This window comes from Heptranchias perlo, chromosome 18 (assembly GCF_035084215.1).
Source record: "Heptranchias perlo isolate sHepPer1 chromosome 18, sHepPer1.hap1, whole genome shotgun sequence".
NCBI classification, from domain to species: Eukaryota; Metazoa; Chordata; class Chondrichthyes; order Hexanchiformes; family Hexanchidae; genus Heptranchias; species Heptranchias perlo.
In genome coordinates, this window is record NC_090342.1 from 40,480,794 (window position 1) to 40,498,219 (window position 17,426).

A 17,426-nucleotide genomic window follows, 5' to 3' on the forward strand; every position below is an offset into this window, starting at 1 on the left:
TTCATAAGCTGTGCATCTTGTTCATTCTGTACTGCTGCATTCCCCAACATCCATTATTAAAGTGTTTGATCGGATCTGTGGACAGTCATGCATTCTGAGTGGCTTTTTTTAACCAAAGAAGAGCATCTCCCATAGCATTTCTCAAAGTCAGTTGGAGGATACAACAAGGTTATTATAACATGCAGTGGACAATGTTTACAGTGATGAAATGTGAATTCCATTTTTACTGCATGGTATTTTGGGTCTTACAGTAGTGATTTAGGAATCAAATTTGGTAACTCACCATTTTTCTATGAAAACTAAGTGAATGGCCTTGATTATTATTATAAGGTTCTTAATGCATGTATACTTTCTTAGCCCAGGATAGAGTGGAAAATGGTAGGAAGGTTTTTCCAGTTGCTGGTAGGTGGAAAATGAATAGTCATAGTGCAGGGGTGGGGGGGTATAGAGCGGGGAAGATGGAAGGCTTTATGGGATTTGGCACTAGTGGGATGGGTGCTCTTTGGGTTTAGGTATTAGAGGGGTGGATGCTGTTGGGTTTTGTAGAAGTGGGATGGTGTGCAACGGACAATGTATTATCAGATCCATTGATTTATGGTAGCGAAATATGGTGGGAGGGATGAGCATGAAGGTTGGACCGAGCAAAAAATGGTAGAGTGAAAGAAGGCAGGGGAAATGTGGAAAATGGAATGAATGGCAAGTGGTGAGAAAGCATGGACGTAGAGGGAGTAGGAAAAGGTGTTAGGAGTGTGGGAATGGAGAAGGTTTAGCATTTGGAATACAATGTAGTAGGAGGGAGTTGTAAGTGGCAGAAGGGAATAGGCATTCAGAGTTGGAGTAGTAAAACATGGTAGCAAAAGTTGGTGGAAGAGAACAAGAAGGCCTGAGTGCTCGACGGTGGTAGGAGATAAAGGCTGAGGGATGGGAGAATGGTCCAACTGTTTGAGAGCACTGGGAAGCGGGTTCCAGGTTCTAGTAGGACTGGGAGATGGAAATGGGGTATCAGAAAGACCGAGAGTAGTGGAATGGCAGGGGTGTGGGAGCATTGGGGGTGATGATGCGGTTTGCTGCTAAGCAAAGCATGGTGATGTAGGTTTATTGGGGGCAGGTTGACCGTGGCAAATGTGGGGAAAGGCATGAGTACTCGACTTGGGGTGGGAAGGTGTGGGCGGTGAGAGGAGGCAGGAGGGAGTGGCAAGTGGCAGTGCACGTTGGGAAACCCTCAGTTATTACTGGATTAAGTGTCAGGTCAAGGTTAATCCTGTCCTAAATAGTAAATTTACATTTATTTACTTCATGAGCTTGTCCTGAAGATGTTTTTGTAAGTTAATGTTCCACATCTTTGGGTTTCTTTCATCATCAGAATGTAGTGTTCAAGATCTTTCCATTACTTGAGTGCATAGTCTTGTGTATATTAAAAGTGGAATCTTGTGAATGTATGGCAAGCTGCTCACTCACTTTGTCATTTTTGTAGGTATTAATCATTCAGCCACAAAGTCAGACCCAAACAGAACATCTGACAGAAAAAAGGAAAACTTCAGGAGAACAATCTCAGGGCCATCTTTCCACAAAATCGAAGAGAGAAGAAAATCCTGAGGTAAACTTATTCAAAGTGAAGAAGAGGAAGTGGTTACATTTCCTTACTTTAAATTTGCAGTTGTACACAACTTTTAAATGAATTGTTTAAGGGGGAAGGTGTAATAGCAAAGGACAAAAGAACATTGTGAGCAATGGGATGCAGCTTATTGTCAGGATTCATCTACCCTAATCTATATATTAAAAACTTTGCGTAGGGCTTACACTTCTCACAAATCTTTCTTTGCTGTTGTCAGAATTTTTTGGAAACTCATTTGTCAATATTTTAGTAGGCAGACATTTATAATGGCAATTGCCTATGTCCACAGTTGCCTGTCTTGGTGTGATGACATAATCTTCTGCCACTGGGCTGCTGTTGTGCCTTTTCATAGTGCCTTCCTCCTCCTCTGCTATTTTATTTTTTCCTTTCAGTTAAATTGGTCCTACAAGTCAGTTAAGTTTTAATTGAGTAATTTATTTCCACTTCATTCTTTGTTATTCCTCCCAATCTGACCCAAAGGAACAGACCCATCTCAGTTCCCTATCCTGACCCATCCAGAAGCCCTGTTCCAGTTCCCAAACCTCACCCCTCACTTTGAGAGGCCTGCTCCAGTTTCTGATCCCAACCTGATGAGCCTGTTTCAGTTCAATTGACTAAATGAGTGGCCCACTCTGGTTACCACTCCAAAGGATTATTGGTCCCCAATATTGCTCCCTGTTCCCACAGCCTCACCTGATGAGAGGAGAGAGCTTCGCCAGTTCCTGGTTTTCACCCAACAACAGTCGTGTTGTAGAGGATCTGATGATTCATTGCTCCTGATTCCTCCCTCACACCCTCTGAAAGATGTGCTCCGGTTTTCGCTCCAGAAGATCATTGATCCCGAATGTCGCATTCCCTAACCTGATGAGAGGAGAATTCTGTAGTTTTACTTTCACTGAAATTGCTTACTTGTAAGCCCTGTTTTTTTTAATAGTATTTTTGTTTTTCCTGTAATGTATTTAATTTCACAAAGTTTCCCTTTATTGCTGCTTCTCGATCACAAAGTACAATTACTCACTGTGAGCAATGCCATGGGAGATTTACATACATACATATCCATCCTGCTGGAAAGTGCATGTGTGTGGACTTTGGGTGAGGCTGTGATGCTCATAGTTAAACAGCTGATGAGCTGTGTAGTTGCACATTTGAAGCACTTGGGTGTGGTATTGGAAACCAGCCGACATCTGTGGAACCATACCACAGAAAGAGTTTGCTCTTTTAGGGGAGGGAAAGGGGTGATCTAACACATGGTGGTTTTTGATTTTTAAACTAGATTGGTTAGTGAATCAGGTGGATTTTAAAAATTCCATGGTAGTGTTTGAAGAAGAGCAGGCAGTTCTCCTGGTGTCTTGGCAAATGTTCTTGCCTTAACCAACAGCGTGAAATATAGATTATCTGGTCATTCACCTCATTGCTGTTTGTGGGACATTACCATGTACTAATAGTTTGACATGTTTGCCTATATAACAGTGACTGCACATCAAAGCAATTTATTGTATTTAAAATTATTAAAAATCGTCCCCAAAATGCCTCTCTCTCATAAACACTGGTGCAAAGTACTTATTAAGTATCCTCACCAATTTCTGTTCGTCCTCTAATTCACTACCACTCATCCCATTTCACGTTTAATAATTCTCCTTTTACTGATATATTTGTAAAATATTTTACTGTTCTTTTTAATATTTGAGAGTTTCTCCTCTTACTCCCTCTTTACGTTCCTTATCCCTCTCTTAACCCCTTTCCTTATTTTCTATCATACTAAAAAAACAAGAACATCATATCACAAAGGGGCAGATTTTAGAAAGATGAGTGAGCTAATTGAAGTGAGGTGGAAAGACAAATTGCCACAGAGGACTATAGATCAACAATGGGATACTTTTTAAAAAGTAAGTTGCAAATTTGCATAATAAATATATGCAATTTAAAAAAGGATACTACTTCAAGTTTCAGGATGCCATGGATAAGTAAAAAGGTTGGAAATAATAAAATGAGATATGATTGAAAATATGGAAAGAGGTTAAGAGAGGGATAAGGAGCACAAAGAGGGAGTATGAGGAGAAACTCTCAAATATTAAAAAGAACAGTAAAATATTTCACATATATCAGTAAAAGGAGAATTATTAAATGTGGAGTAGGACCCATGACAGGAGTGGTAGTGAATTAGAGGATGAACAGAAATTGGTGAGGATACTTAACGAGTACTTTGCTTATGAAAGAGAGGCATTTTGGGGAGGATTTTTAATAATTTTAAATTGTTTAAAATAAGATGAAAGATATTAGAGTCATAGAGTCATAGAGTACGGATAGAGGCCCTTCGGCCCATCGTGTCCGCGCCGGCCATCAGCCCTGTCTACTCTAATCCCATATTCCAGCATTTGGTCCGTAGCCTTGTATGCTATGGCATTTCAAGTGCTCATCCAAATGCTTCTTGAATGTTGTGAGGGTTCCTGCCTCCACAACCCTTTCAGGCAGTGAGTTCCAGACTCCAACCACCCTCTGGGTGAAAAAGTTCTTTCTCAAATCCCCTCTAAACCTCCCGCCTTTTACCTTGAATCTATGTCCCCTTGTTATAGAACCCTCAACGAAGGGAAAAAGCTCCTTAGTATCCATCCTATCTGTGCCCCTCATAATTTTGTACACCTCAATCATGTCCCCCCTCAGCCTCCTCTGCTCCAAGGAAAACAAACCCAATCTTCCCAGTCTCTCTTCATAGCTGAAGCGCTCCAGCTCTGGTAACATCCTGGTGAATCTCCTCTGCACCCTCTCCAAAGCGATCACATCCTTCCTGTAGTGTGGCGACCAGAACTGCACACAGTACTCCAGCTGTGGCCTAACCAGTGTTTTATACAGCTCCATCATAACCTCCTTGCTCTTATATTCTATGCCTCGGCTAATAAAGGCAAGTATCCCATATGCCTTCTTTACCACCTTATCTACCTGTTCCGCCGCCTTCAGGGATCTGTGAACTTGCACACCAAGATCCCTCTGACCCTCTGTCTTGCCTAGGGTCCTCCCATTCATTGTGTATTCCCTTGCCTTGTTAGTCCCTCCAAAGTGCATCACCTCGCACTTTTCCGGGTTAAATTCCATTTGCCACTGTTCCGCCCATCTGACCAACCCATCTATATCGTCCTGCAGACTGAGGCTATCCTCCTCGCTATTTACCACCCTACCAATTTTTGTATCATCAGCGAACTTACTGATCATACCTTTTACATTCATATCCAAGTCATTAATGTAGACCACAAACAGCAAGGGACCCAGCACCGATCCCTGTGGTACCCCACTGGCCACAGGCTTGCAGTCACAAAAACAACCTTCGACCATCACCCTCTGCCTTCTGCCACTAAGCCAGTTTTGTATCCAAAGTGCCAAGGCACCCTGGATTCCATGGGCTCGTACCTTCTTGACCAGTCTCCTGTGGGGGACTTTATCGAAGGCCTTACTGAAATCCATGTATACCACATCCACTGCGTTACCCTCATCCACACGCCTCGTCACCCCCTCAAAAAATTCAATCAAATTAGTCAGACATGATCTTCCCTTGACAAAGCCATGTTGACTATCTCTGATTAATCCTTGCTTCTCCAAGTGGAGACTAATTTTGTCCTTCAGAATTTTTTCCAATAATTTTCCTACCACTGATGTTAGGCTCACTGGCCTGTAGTTCCCCGGTTTTTCCCTACTCCCCTTCTTGAATAATGGTATTACATTAGCGGTTCTCCAGTCCTCTGGCACATCCCCTGTGGCCAGAGAGGTTCTGAATATATGTGTCAGAGCCCCCGCAATCTCCTCCTTTGCCTCACACAGTAGCCTGGGATACATTTCGTCCGGGCCTGGGGATTTATCCATTTTTAGGCCTGCTAAAACCGCCAATACCTCCTCCCGCTCGATGTTAATATGTTCGAGTATATCACAGTCCCCCTGCCGTATTTCTATGTCTACATCGTCCTTCTCCATAGTGAAAACAGATGCAAAAAATTCATTTAGAACCCCTCCTGCATCTGCCGGCTCCACACACAGATTGCCATTTTTGTCCCTAATGGGCCCTATTTTTTCCCTAGTCATCCTCTTACCCTTAATATACTTATAAAACATCTTAGGATTTTCCTTTATTTTGCTCGCCAGTGTTATTTCATGGCCCCTCCTTGATCTCCTAATTTCTTTTTTAAGTATCCCCCTGCACTTTTTGTACTCCTCTAGGGCTTCCTCCGTCTTTAGCCTTTTGTATCTGCCAAAAGCCCTCCTTTTTTTCCTAATCCATTCTCGTATATCCCCTGACATCCAAGGTTCCCTGGAGTTCTTGGAACCACCCTTGACCTTTACGGGAACATGTTGCCATTGTATGGTCTCAATCTCCCTTCTGAAAGACTCCCATTGCTCCGATGCGGATTTTCCTACAAGCAGCTGATCCCAGTCCATTTTGGCCAGATCCTGCCTTATCCTATTAAAATCGGCCTTCCCCCAATTTAGAACCTTTATTTCCGGCCCCTCCCTGTCCTTTTCCATGACCACCTTAAATCTCACCGAATTATGGTCACTGTCACCAAAGTGCTCACCTACTAGCACTTCTTCCACTTGGCCGGCCACATTCCCTAGAATTAGGTCCAGTACCGCCCCCTCTCTTGTAGGACTTTCTACATGCTGGCTCAAAAGGCTCTCCTGGATGCACGTTAAGAATTTTGTACCCTCTAAGCCTTTTACACTCTGAGTATCCCAGTTAATATTGGGGAAGTTGAAATCCCCCACTATTATTACCCTATTATTTGCACAATTTTCTGAGATTTGCCTCCATATCTGTTCCTCTATCTCCCCCTGACTGTTTGGGGGCCTATAGTACACTCCCATCAAAGTGCTTGCCCCCTTTTTGTTTTTAAGCTCCACCCATATGGCCTCATTAGAGGAACCTGCTAATATATCATCCCTCCTTATGGCAGTAATTGATTTTTTAATTAATATTGCGACCCCCCCTCCTCTTATACCTCCCCCTCTGTCTCGCCTGAAGATTCTGTACCCCGGAATATTGAGCTGCCAGTCTTGCCCCTCCCTCAACCATGTCTCTGTGACAGCAACAATATCATACTCCCATGTGTTTATCAACATCTTCAGTTCATCCACCTTATTCGCAAGACTCCTTGCATTAAAATAGATGCCATCCAGCCTTGCCCTCACATATTTGCCCTGTCTTCCAAGCTGACTTGTTTTTTTCTCTATATTTGGCTGCACATCACCCCCTATTGTAGCTCCACTCTGTATCCCATCCCCCTGCCAAGTTAGTTTAAACCCCCCCCCCCCAACAGTGCTAGCAAACCTCCCCGCAAGGATATTTGTCCCGCTCTGGTTCAGGTGCAACCCGTCCGACTTGTACAAGTCCCACCTTCCCCAGAAGCAGGCCCAGTGATCCAGGAAACTGAAACCCTCCCTCCTGCACCAACTCTTTAGCCACGCATTCATCTGTTCTATCCTCCTATTTCTATACTCACTAGCCCGTGGCACTGGGAGTAATCCAGAGATTACAACCTTTGAGGTCCTGCTCTTTAATCTGCTACCTAGCTCCCTAAATTCTTGATGCAGGACCTCATCTCCCTTCCTACCTATGTCGTTGGTCCCAATGTGGACCACGACCTCTGCCTGCTCCCCCTCCCCCTTGAGAATGCCCTGTAGCCGCTCAGTGACATTATAAATAAAAGAAAAATATTTGAGAACTTAGTTCAGCTAAAGGAGATCAAAGTGTCTGGACCTTACAGGTACACCCTAGGATCCTGAGGGAAATTGGGGAAGAAATAGCACAGACCCTAGAAATTATATTTCAGGGTTCGATTGAGAGTGAATATGTTCAGGACGACTGGAAAGTAACCACTATAATACCCATTTTCAAAAAGGAAGAGAAGCCTGGGTAATTATAGGCCATTTAGTTTAACATCTGTGGAAGGGAAAGTTTTGATATCTTTAATTAAAGATGAAATTACCACATATCTAGATGAAGAGAAAATAATTAGAAGCAGTCAACACATATTTCAGAAAGGAAGATCCTACTTAACAAATCTGAGGATTCTTTGAGGAAGTGACAGATCCAATAGATGGATGAAATGCAGTAGATATGGTGTACATGGACTTACAGGAAGCCTTTGACAATGTACCATACACGAGACTACTGGAGAAGGTTAACGAGTATGGAATTGGGGAAGGGTAGCAAATTAAATTTTTAAAACTTAGAAGGGAGAAAATAAGAGCAGGAGTTGAAAACAATTTTTCAGAGTGGTTGGAAGTGGTGTCTGTTCTCGTACACCGTAAACAGAAGTGGTCTATCAATAATTTAGATGTAGGATTCGATGGAGTGGTGTCTAATTTTCAGTTGATGCTAAAATAGGAGGTATACTAAATGACTCTGAGGACCAAAGGAAGCTGCAAGGTGATGTTGATAAGATGGCGGAATGGGCAAAACAAGTGACAGATGGTATTCAATATGAGTAAGTGTGAGGTGGTACATTTTGGTTAAATGAAATAAAAGTAATAATTATACTTTTTATGGGGAAGGTTGAATGATGTGGAAGAGCAGAGGGATTTGGGGATTCGTGTTTACAAAACATTAAAAGCAGCACTTCAAGTGAAGTTGGAGGCATATTCTGAAAGCTTGCCTATCATATGATCAAGCTTTTTCTTGTATTCAGTTCAGGAGTGGAAGACGAGGTATTATAAGAACCTCCCCAGATACTGCTGCAGTATCCAAATCTTGAACAGACTTGTGTTTTATAGTTGACATTTTGAAGATGAAAGAAATAGCTAAGAATAGGAAACCAAAGCTCCTGGAGGTAGCTTTAGCAATGGGGAAGATGCAGAAGTTTCATTTAAGATCAGACAGGATAGTGAGGCCAAGAATATCAATAGCTGAAGGAGGATTAAGGGCGAAGCTATTAAAGATAAGAGGTGGTAGATATTTGATGGACCTGCAAGACATATGAAGGAACTGACTTTGGAGAACTCAAGAAAAAATGGGGGGTGATTTTCAAATGGAAAATTGGGTGGTAAGCGACAAAATTTAAAATAAAACAAATACTGCCATTTGGCTGCCCGAGACCCACCCAACATGATTTTAGAGTGAGTCTCGAAATGGGTGGTCAGCGCTCCCACCTTAAACAACGTTTTATCAATATTTGGACCAATGGCTGGGAAGTGCATGGTGTGGAGGATCCAAACCACCAATCCTCGAAGAGACTGCTGCAAACTTCTCCACAAATGAGCCACAAATTTTTTTTTCATTATTTCTGTGGGACTGGAGTGCAACCTCCTGGCCCCACAAAAATTCTGCTGCTAGTCCCCATGCATCCTGTACAGCATGGATTTGTAGCAGGTATGTCATGTCTAACTAACCTAGTTGAATTTTTTGAGGAGGTCACTAATTTGACACATAGATAAGGGTGAATATTATTTATATGGTCTTCTAGAAGGCATTCGATAAGGTTCCGCACAAGAGACTGTTAGCAAAAATGAAAGCACATGGAATTGGAGGCAACCTATCAACATAGGTAGGGAATTGGTTAGGAGGTAGGATACAGAGAGTAGGGATAATGGGTATGTACTTCAATTGGCAGGATGTGACTAATGGTGTCCCCCAAGGATCTGTACTGTGGCCTCAGCTTTTTATTATATTTATCAATGACATAGATGAAGGAATAGAGAGCTGTATATCCAAGTTTGCTGACACTAAGTTAGGTGGCACAGTAAGTAGTGTAGACGGTAGCAGATAGTTGCAAACGGACATTGATAAATTAAGTAAGTGGGCAAAACTGTGGCAGATGGAGTTCAGTGTGGGGAAGTGTGACGTCATCCACCTTGGACCTAAGAAATAAAATCAGAGTATTTTCTAAATGGTGAGAAGCTAGAAGCTGTGGAGGAGCAGAGAGATTTAGGGGTCCATGTACAGAAATCGCTAAGAACTAGTGGACAGGTACAAAAAATAATTTAAAAGGCTAATGAAATGTTGGCCTTTATCCCAAGGGGACTGGAATATAAAGGGATAGAAGTTATGTTAAAGTTATATAAAGCACTGGTTAGATTCTATCTGGAGTACTGTGTTCAGTTCTGGGCACCACACCTCAGGAAGGATATATTGCCCTTAGAGGGAGTGCAGCACACATTCACCAGAATGATGCTGGGGCTAAAAGTGTTAAATAATGAGGACAGGTTGCATAGACTAGGCTTGTATTCCCTTGAATATAGAAGATTAAGGCGTGAATTAATTGAGGTGTTTAAGCTCATTAAAGCATTTAATAGGGTAGATAGAGAGAAACTATTTCCTCTGATGGGTAAGTCCAGAACAAGGGGACATAACCTTAAAATTTAGAGCTAGGCCATTCAGGAGTGATGAGGAAGCACTTCTTCACACAAAGGGTAGTGGAAATCTGGAACATTTTTCCCCCAAAAAGTTGTTGAGGTTAGATCAATTGAAAATTTCAAAACGGAGATTGATAGATTTTTGTTAGGTAGGGGTATTAAGTGATAAGAGCATAAGAAACAGGAGCAGGAGTAGGCCGTACCGCCCCTCGAGCCTGCTCCGCCATTCAATAAGATCATGACTGATCTTCGACCTCAACTCCACGTTCTGCCCTATCCCCATATCCCTTGATTCCCTTGAAATCTATCCAAAAATCGATCGATCTCAGTCTTGAATATACTCAGCGACTGAGCAACCACAGCTCTGTGGGGTAGAGAATTCCAAAGGTTCAGAAACCTCTGAATGAAGATAGAACCAAGGCGAGTAAATGGATTTAAGATACATGATCTGATTGAATGTCCGAACTGGCTCAAGGGGCTGATTGGCCTACTCCTGTTCCTTTGTTTGACAGAACACATTTGCTCATAAGAGGGCTTTGTCCTGTACCTCCAGTAAAGTAAATGACCATATATAACCTTTCTATAAGTTTATGTTGTGTCATTCTATTACAGCAAAGTAACAAGCAGGTAATATAAAATTGACAGTTTGGCCAAGAGACATTTCTAGTGAGTTGTGCATTAATTCCGAAGAGCAGGTCAGACCCGTGATTAGCAGAGCAGCAGATGCTCATCTTAGTGTTAAGAATCATTGCCCCTTAGTGGGACTGTCTTCGTGGAGACTGCCAATAATATATTTTTTTTAATTTTCAGAAACTTGCCTTTATGGTGTCCCTAGGCCTGGTTACTACAGAGCACCTGGAAGGTAAGTCAAATTGCATTTTATGAATCAGTGCTAATTTTTTTTTAAAAAGCAAATTCTTTGTGTCTTGGATTCTCCTCTGCGGCAGGCACTATCCTTGATCCAGAAGGTTTTTAGCTGACCTGTTACCATAAGTCTGTTTACTGTGAATCCTGAAGCAGCTGGCAGAAGTTCTGCAAGAACAGTGTGGGTTAACCTGAAACGTTAACCCTACCCTCCTCTCGGCACAGATGCTGCCTGACCTGCTGAGTGTTGCCAGCATTTTCTGTTTTTTTTCACATGTCCAGTATTTTGCTTTTAGCCATTCATTCAGATTTGCCACATCTCAATGCTGAATTTCAGTGAACTTAACCATTTGCACTGGTTTGGTGAAAAATGCCATATCCCTGCCCTTTCATGTCGTGAAAGAAAGTTGATTGCACGTGTCCAGCTGGTAGTCAAATACTCATGTATACACTAACTGAATCAGCGTGCAGGAGAATGTAAATGGTGCAAGATTACACACTGTTGTGATCATCCTGAGCAGAAATCCGGTTGGAATGGAATGCTGCTTTGTACTTAAAAGGGTATTCTGTAGTACATCTTGGGGAAATATGAGTAACTTTTAAAAGAAAGATAGTATTCATAAGGGAAACCAGAAGATTTTTAAACTGTACAGCTAACACCCACCTGATCAAAAAAAAATAGTGCTGAAGTAAATAGATTTAAACAATTCCGGCAAAAGAAAACAGTAGCTGCCAGAATACAAAAATGGTAGAGAGAGTTTTATTACCACAGCATGCATTTTTCCACAAAGTCATTGGGGGAGGTTACAGATTTGAGGTTTAAACCTCAGTGTTGGCATGGTGTGAATGTCATGATCTTTTCATCACCAGGTCATTTGAAGAGAGACATCCATTTATGTAATTTCTCACTTGAGAAACTGGGTGAGCTTATGGTATGACAACAGATTCATTAACATCATGGGCTAATGACATTAGGCTAATACCCTGAGGACTGTATTATATCTTTCAGGAAAATTATTTGAGTTTTGTATGTACAATTGTTTTGACACTTGTTTCCAAGTCCGTATGATCCCATTTGAAATAAAAATAGAAAATGTTGGAAAAGGAGATATATTTGCATCTATATAAAAAAAATGTTTCTGACCTTTAATCAACTCCATGTTACCTTGCATTTTCTCTTTACCAATGCTGATGGGCAGGCTGTAGACTTGCAGCATTCTCTGTTTTTAGTTCAGATTTTCACATTTCTCCTTTTATGATCCTATTTGACGTGGGGAGGGGAGAGGAGGGCATTAAGCCAATAATACACTAATTGGATTTTTATTATACTAGTTGAGTCTAGAATTCAAATTCTAACCATCCGATCAGGAGTCACAACGACCTAACACCAGAACTATTTGTAGGCCACCTTTATAACAGACCAGTAATTCCTAATATGATTAAACACTTTTTAGTGTAAAATGAAATGTTTGCTTCTTAACAAAATGATTCCTTGCCTCTGGTTCTCGAGGAGAATTTGCTGAGACAAATCCATTAAATTGTTATTCATCCCTAGGGCAAGTATGTCGAGCCTGCATTGTTCAACTTGAGAATGATCTGTAAACAGCATACTCGTCTCAATTTATGATTTAAGCCAAAAGTTTAGCTTACTGTGGAAGTGCATTTCTATCAGAAATCATTACAGCTATGTGGGGAATACATAAAATTTAATTGGGACAATTGACTATTTCCTTGCACTTTTCCCAGCGATAGATGTGCTTTTTCCAAGTTATCTCTGCCTTCCACTTTTCTAATCCTTTTTCTGAAGATTACAAGGATTCGAAATAGAGCCAATTAAAAGTCCTATTAGAGATGCTTTCTCTGTATGTTACAGGAACAGATGTTTTTATTCTGCCACATTACTAGCTTTTGAGAGTAATCTAAATCCTCTACTTGTGTTTTTTATATAGTGTTCGAATTATAGGTACCATAAATTGATTAGTGATAGTGACGTGGTAAAATATAGGGCCTTTTTTATCACACCATTGAAGCTAAAATTAATGAGCACCACTAAAGAAAACACGAGAACCTATAGCCTTTAAAACATATTTCTTTTAATTAATCAGTTTTTGTTTAAAACAAAACATTAGGGATTTCTTTGATTGGAACAAAAATGTTCTCATGGTTACAGAAATCCAAAGCAGACGCCAGGAAAGAAAGAGAAGAAGCACAGCTAATCCAACATACAGCGGATTGTTTGAGCCAGAGGTAAATGACATTATTCTATGTTTGGATGACATGATGCTTTTCTGAATCAGTTAAATGCCATTTGCCAAACACAGGCCCAGTCCCCATCTCATCAAGATCCGCTTGATGTAGTTTATTCTCCTCTACGGTCCTAGCATGCACACAGAATAATATGTGCATTGCACACAAGTAATAACTTATTGTCATTTTCTGTAATCTACTACTTTGATTAATATTAATAGTGAAGTAGAATAAAGCCCAAGAATTTCTACAAATGTTCCAGCCATGTTTAAATGTTACATTTCCTCAAGCTAAAAGGAGTCAAATTAAAAGTTTGGCAGTTTTAACAGTGGTTGGAACACTGGTTGTTGTTAGGTTACACTGTCCTTTGATTGCTTTTTTAAGTTTAGGTGGTTTAACACATTACATATGAAAAGTGGCACTTCAAATATAATTTGAGAATTGAATTCTTTGTTTTGTTTTACATTTGGTATTTACTAGTACAGATCTAACACCAATAATGTCAAATCCTGGTATAGAACTGGGCCATCAAGGAAGGAATTCCTAGATCAAGCATCCAGTGAATTTGCATTGGAGTTATACCTGTGAGTCCTCTTAATTATATAGGTCTGGTACTGGTAAATGCAATATTTACACTGGCATCAGACAATCATCTGTTTGGTTTTCTTCTGAAAATTTCATAGTGAAAGTAAAACTCTACTGCTTTATGCATTATTTACAGATGAAGTTGCAATCTTAACCTTGGGTTTCTTTCAGTCACCGTCGTTACTAGGGACAGAATGGAAGTCTGACATTTGTGAAAGATGCCTCTGTTAGTCAATGCATGAAAGTGCATCGTGCTATAGTACTTACTGAAGCTTGGTTGTGCAGGTACTATACGTAATACTTTGATGTCAGTAAACAGTGGCCGACGTGCTCTAGCAGAGCTGGTACAGTTAATGGGCAGGGTGACTTTCTTCTCTGCTGTAAACTTCTATGATCTCTCTGCTATTATCGTTGACATCAGTTAATAAATTGTGAAAACTATTCACTCATGTATAATCTCTTCAGCCAAACTTGATTATCTGATTGGTCTACAGATATAGTAAATATGTGTGTGTATAATGAAAAGTTTTCTGTTGGATACTCATTTCTCTGAAAAAAATTCACATGCACATAAAAGGAACCCATTGGAGGCCTCAAAAATCTTTTTTCAAAATCCTTTGAGCACCCATTTTGGCTCCCCATTTACTCTGCTATATACCCATAGAAGTTTACATCACAGAAAGGAGTATAGCCCATCGAGTCCATGCAGGCTCTTTGCTAGAACAATCCAAAACTAATTCCGCTGCCCTGCTCACTCCCTATAGCCTCTTATCTTACTCTGCTTCAAATACTTACCCAATTTTCCCTTTTAAAAAATACAATAGTATCTGCCCAAGCCACTCACTGTGGCAAAACATTTCATACTCCAACAACCCTTTACACAAAGAAATTTCTTCTAACCTCTCCTCACTCTCTTACAAAATAAAATGTAATATCACGCAGGGGACTGGGTGATGTAATAAGCTAGATACTGGCCTTTCATCTCATGGACCTGGGTTCAAATAGGATGAAACAGGCAAAAAGGGAGACAACCTGTTGAAGGCAAACTGAAGGACAGAGAAATGTAAACATACAGCATTAGAGTGAAGACAAACAGAGACAGTTGCCTTAGGATGACACACAGTTTGTGTTTATTTTTGTCTGCGAGCAATACCATGGGAGATTAACTAGTAATTTCAAATTGGTTGAAAAAACTGACCATGTTTGAAATGCAGATTTTTGGTAAGTAGCATGTTGTAATAACATTTAGGTGTTTCCCAAGAAAAGTAGGTCAGAGAGGGGTATTCTGCAGCGAGTGACTCACCTCCTGACTCCCCAAAGCCTTTCCACCATGTACAAGGCACAAGTCAGGAGTGTGATGGAATACTCTCCACTTGGTTGGATGAGTGCAGCTCCAACAACACTCAAGAAGCTCGACATCATCCAAGATAAAGCAGCCCGCTTGATTGGCACCCCATCCACCACCCTAAACATTCACTCCCTTCACCACCGGCGCACCGTGGCTGCAGTGTGTACCATCCACAGGATGCACTGCAGCAACTCGCCAAGGCTTCTTCGACAGCACCTCCCAAACCCACGACCTCTACCACCTAGAAGGACAAGAGCAGCAGGCACATGGGAACAACACCACCTGCACGTTCCCCTCCAAGTCACACACCATCCCGACTTGGAAATATATCGCCGTTCCTTCATCGTCGCTGGGTCAAAATCCTGGAACTCCCTTCCTAACAGCACTGTGGGAGAACCGTCACCACACGGACTGCAGCGGTTCAAGAAGGCGGCTCACCACCACCTTCTCAAGGGCAATTAGCGATGGGCAATAAATGCCAGCCTCGCCAGCGATGCCCACATCCCATGAACGAATTTTTTAAAAAGTGCCCCCTTTGGCAAAATAATCATATAAATTACATTTTCTTTCCTCTTAAATCCTGAACATGCACACTTTTCCTTCAGCTCAACATTGGAAAAACTGACTCCATTGTCCTTGGTCTCCACCACAGGCTTCACTATTCAGTGAGACTATTCACAGTTGTGGCATAATATTCGATCCTGAGCTGAGCTTTAAATCCCACATCCTATCCCATCACCAAGATCGCTTACTTCCACAACATTGTTTGCCTCCATCCCTACTTCAACCCCTTCACTGCTGAAATCGCTTATACATGCCTTTGTTACCTTCATAATCAATTATTCCAATGTCGCTGGCCTCCCATTCTTGTCCTTCCATAAACTCCACCGCTTATGTCCTATCCTGCACTAAGTCTCATTTGTTCATCATCCCTGTCCTTGCTGATCTTCACTGGCTCTCCATTCCCCAAGGAATTACGTTTAAAATCCTTGTCATTATCTTTAAATCCCTTCACAGCCTAACCGCTCCAAGCTCCTCCAGCCATAACCCCTTTCGAACGTTCCATTTCCTTGATTTTGGCCTCCTATTCGTTCCCTCCCGTGCTTCATCCCACCACTGGTGGTAGGGCCTTCAGCTGCCTCACTAAAGCTCTCTGGAACTCGCTCTCTTTCTGTCTATTCAACCCTCCACCTTTTTTTAAAAAAAAATCTTTACAAAAACCACCTCCAGCAAGTTTTGCACCTTGTCAAATCCCTCTCTCCTTGGCTTGGCTTCCATTTCCAACACTCATTTGCAAAGTGCTTTGGGTTTTTTTTTACATTAAAAGCACAATAGAAATTCAGGTTCTTGATAATGAGCGGGTATAATAATGAGCCTTGTGCATTGGGATGGCGGGCTACAGCCAGAGTTCGAGTGCCCGGGGCAGCCCGTCAGAACATCATGGCCTGGCCGAAGGTAGGTCTGTGGGGCGGGTGGGCTGATGTTTGAAGAGGAGCCGGAGTGGCAGCGGCCTAGGTTGGATTTCTAGAGCCTGGAGGAGCTCTACTCCTACTCACCCATCTCCAAAAAAAATAAATAGGAATTTAACTTTGGGGATCCTCTGGCCAGGCAGCCAGCTCACGCTGCACATTCCGGCCAGTTCTATCCAAAAATGGCAATCGGGGTCTTACTGACATCAGAAGACCCCGATTTCCATTTTAAATGGGCCTATCACCTGACTCTGGGGGCCACTCCGGCCATCCAGCGGTAGGCCCTGATGTAAATTGCCATGGCCACAACAGCGGCAATAGAGCGGTAGGTCATTGCCCACCATTTTCAAGGCACTACCACCCAGTTTCTGCCAGAAATCCCAGGTGTCTGATCTGAATGTAGAAAGATTATTCATTTCAAAGATTTGAGTGTTTAACCCAGTATTGATTAAAATATTTGCTTTCCACCAATCCTCATGCAGCTCAGATAGAGTTTTTCGTAAAATTAACATTTTTACCAACACAGGCTGCTGAGTGCTGTTGTTTGAAAGGTCATGCTATTTAGAAAACTTGTGACCAGATTGCTCTTTAATACATGGTATGTGCCACAATAGCAGTATTTAATTACACATATGGCACACACACAAAAGTGTCAGCTTGGTTGGTAGCACTCTCACTCCTTGTTTTAAGCCCCACACCAGGATTTCAGCACATAATGTAGGTTGACATTCTAATGCAGTACTGAGAGGATGCTGCACGATTAAAATGAAGCATTAAACCTAGACCCCATCTGTTTATTTCAGTGGACATTAAAAGATCCCATGGCACTATTCAGAGGAGAGTGGAAATTCTCCCAGGGTCTGGCCAGCATTCCTCCCATCAGTTAGCACCACCTTAAAAACAAATTGATTTATTTTCATCTCAAAAGTGTGGGACGCTCTTGGCACAGAACTGTTGTTGCCGT

At 41.7% G+C, this 17,426-nt stretch overlaps 1 protein-coding gene across 1 annotated transcript in view; it reads left to right on the plus strand.

Moving 5' to 3' along the window:
* The window catches only part of phf21b (PHD finger protein 21B), a 197,728-nt gene that overhangs the window by 156,310 nt on the left and 23,992 nt on the right, over positions 1 to 17,426 (plus strand). Inside the window, exons 7-9 of the mRNA XM_067999770.1 lie at positions 1,475 to 1,597; positions 10,760 to 10,811; positions 12,984 to 13,060. Coding sequence (XP_067855871.1) covers positions 1,475 to 1,597; positions 10,760 to 10,811; positions 12,984 to 13,060 — 252 coding nt within the window. The remainder of the gene's footprint in view (positions 1 to 1,474; positions 1,598 to 10,759; positions 10,812 to 12,983; positions 13,061 to 17,426) is intronic.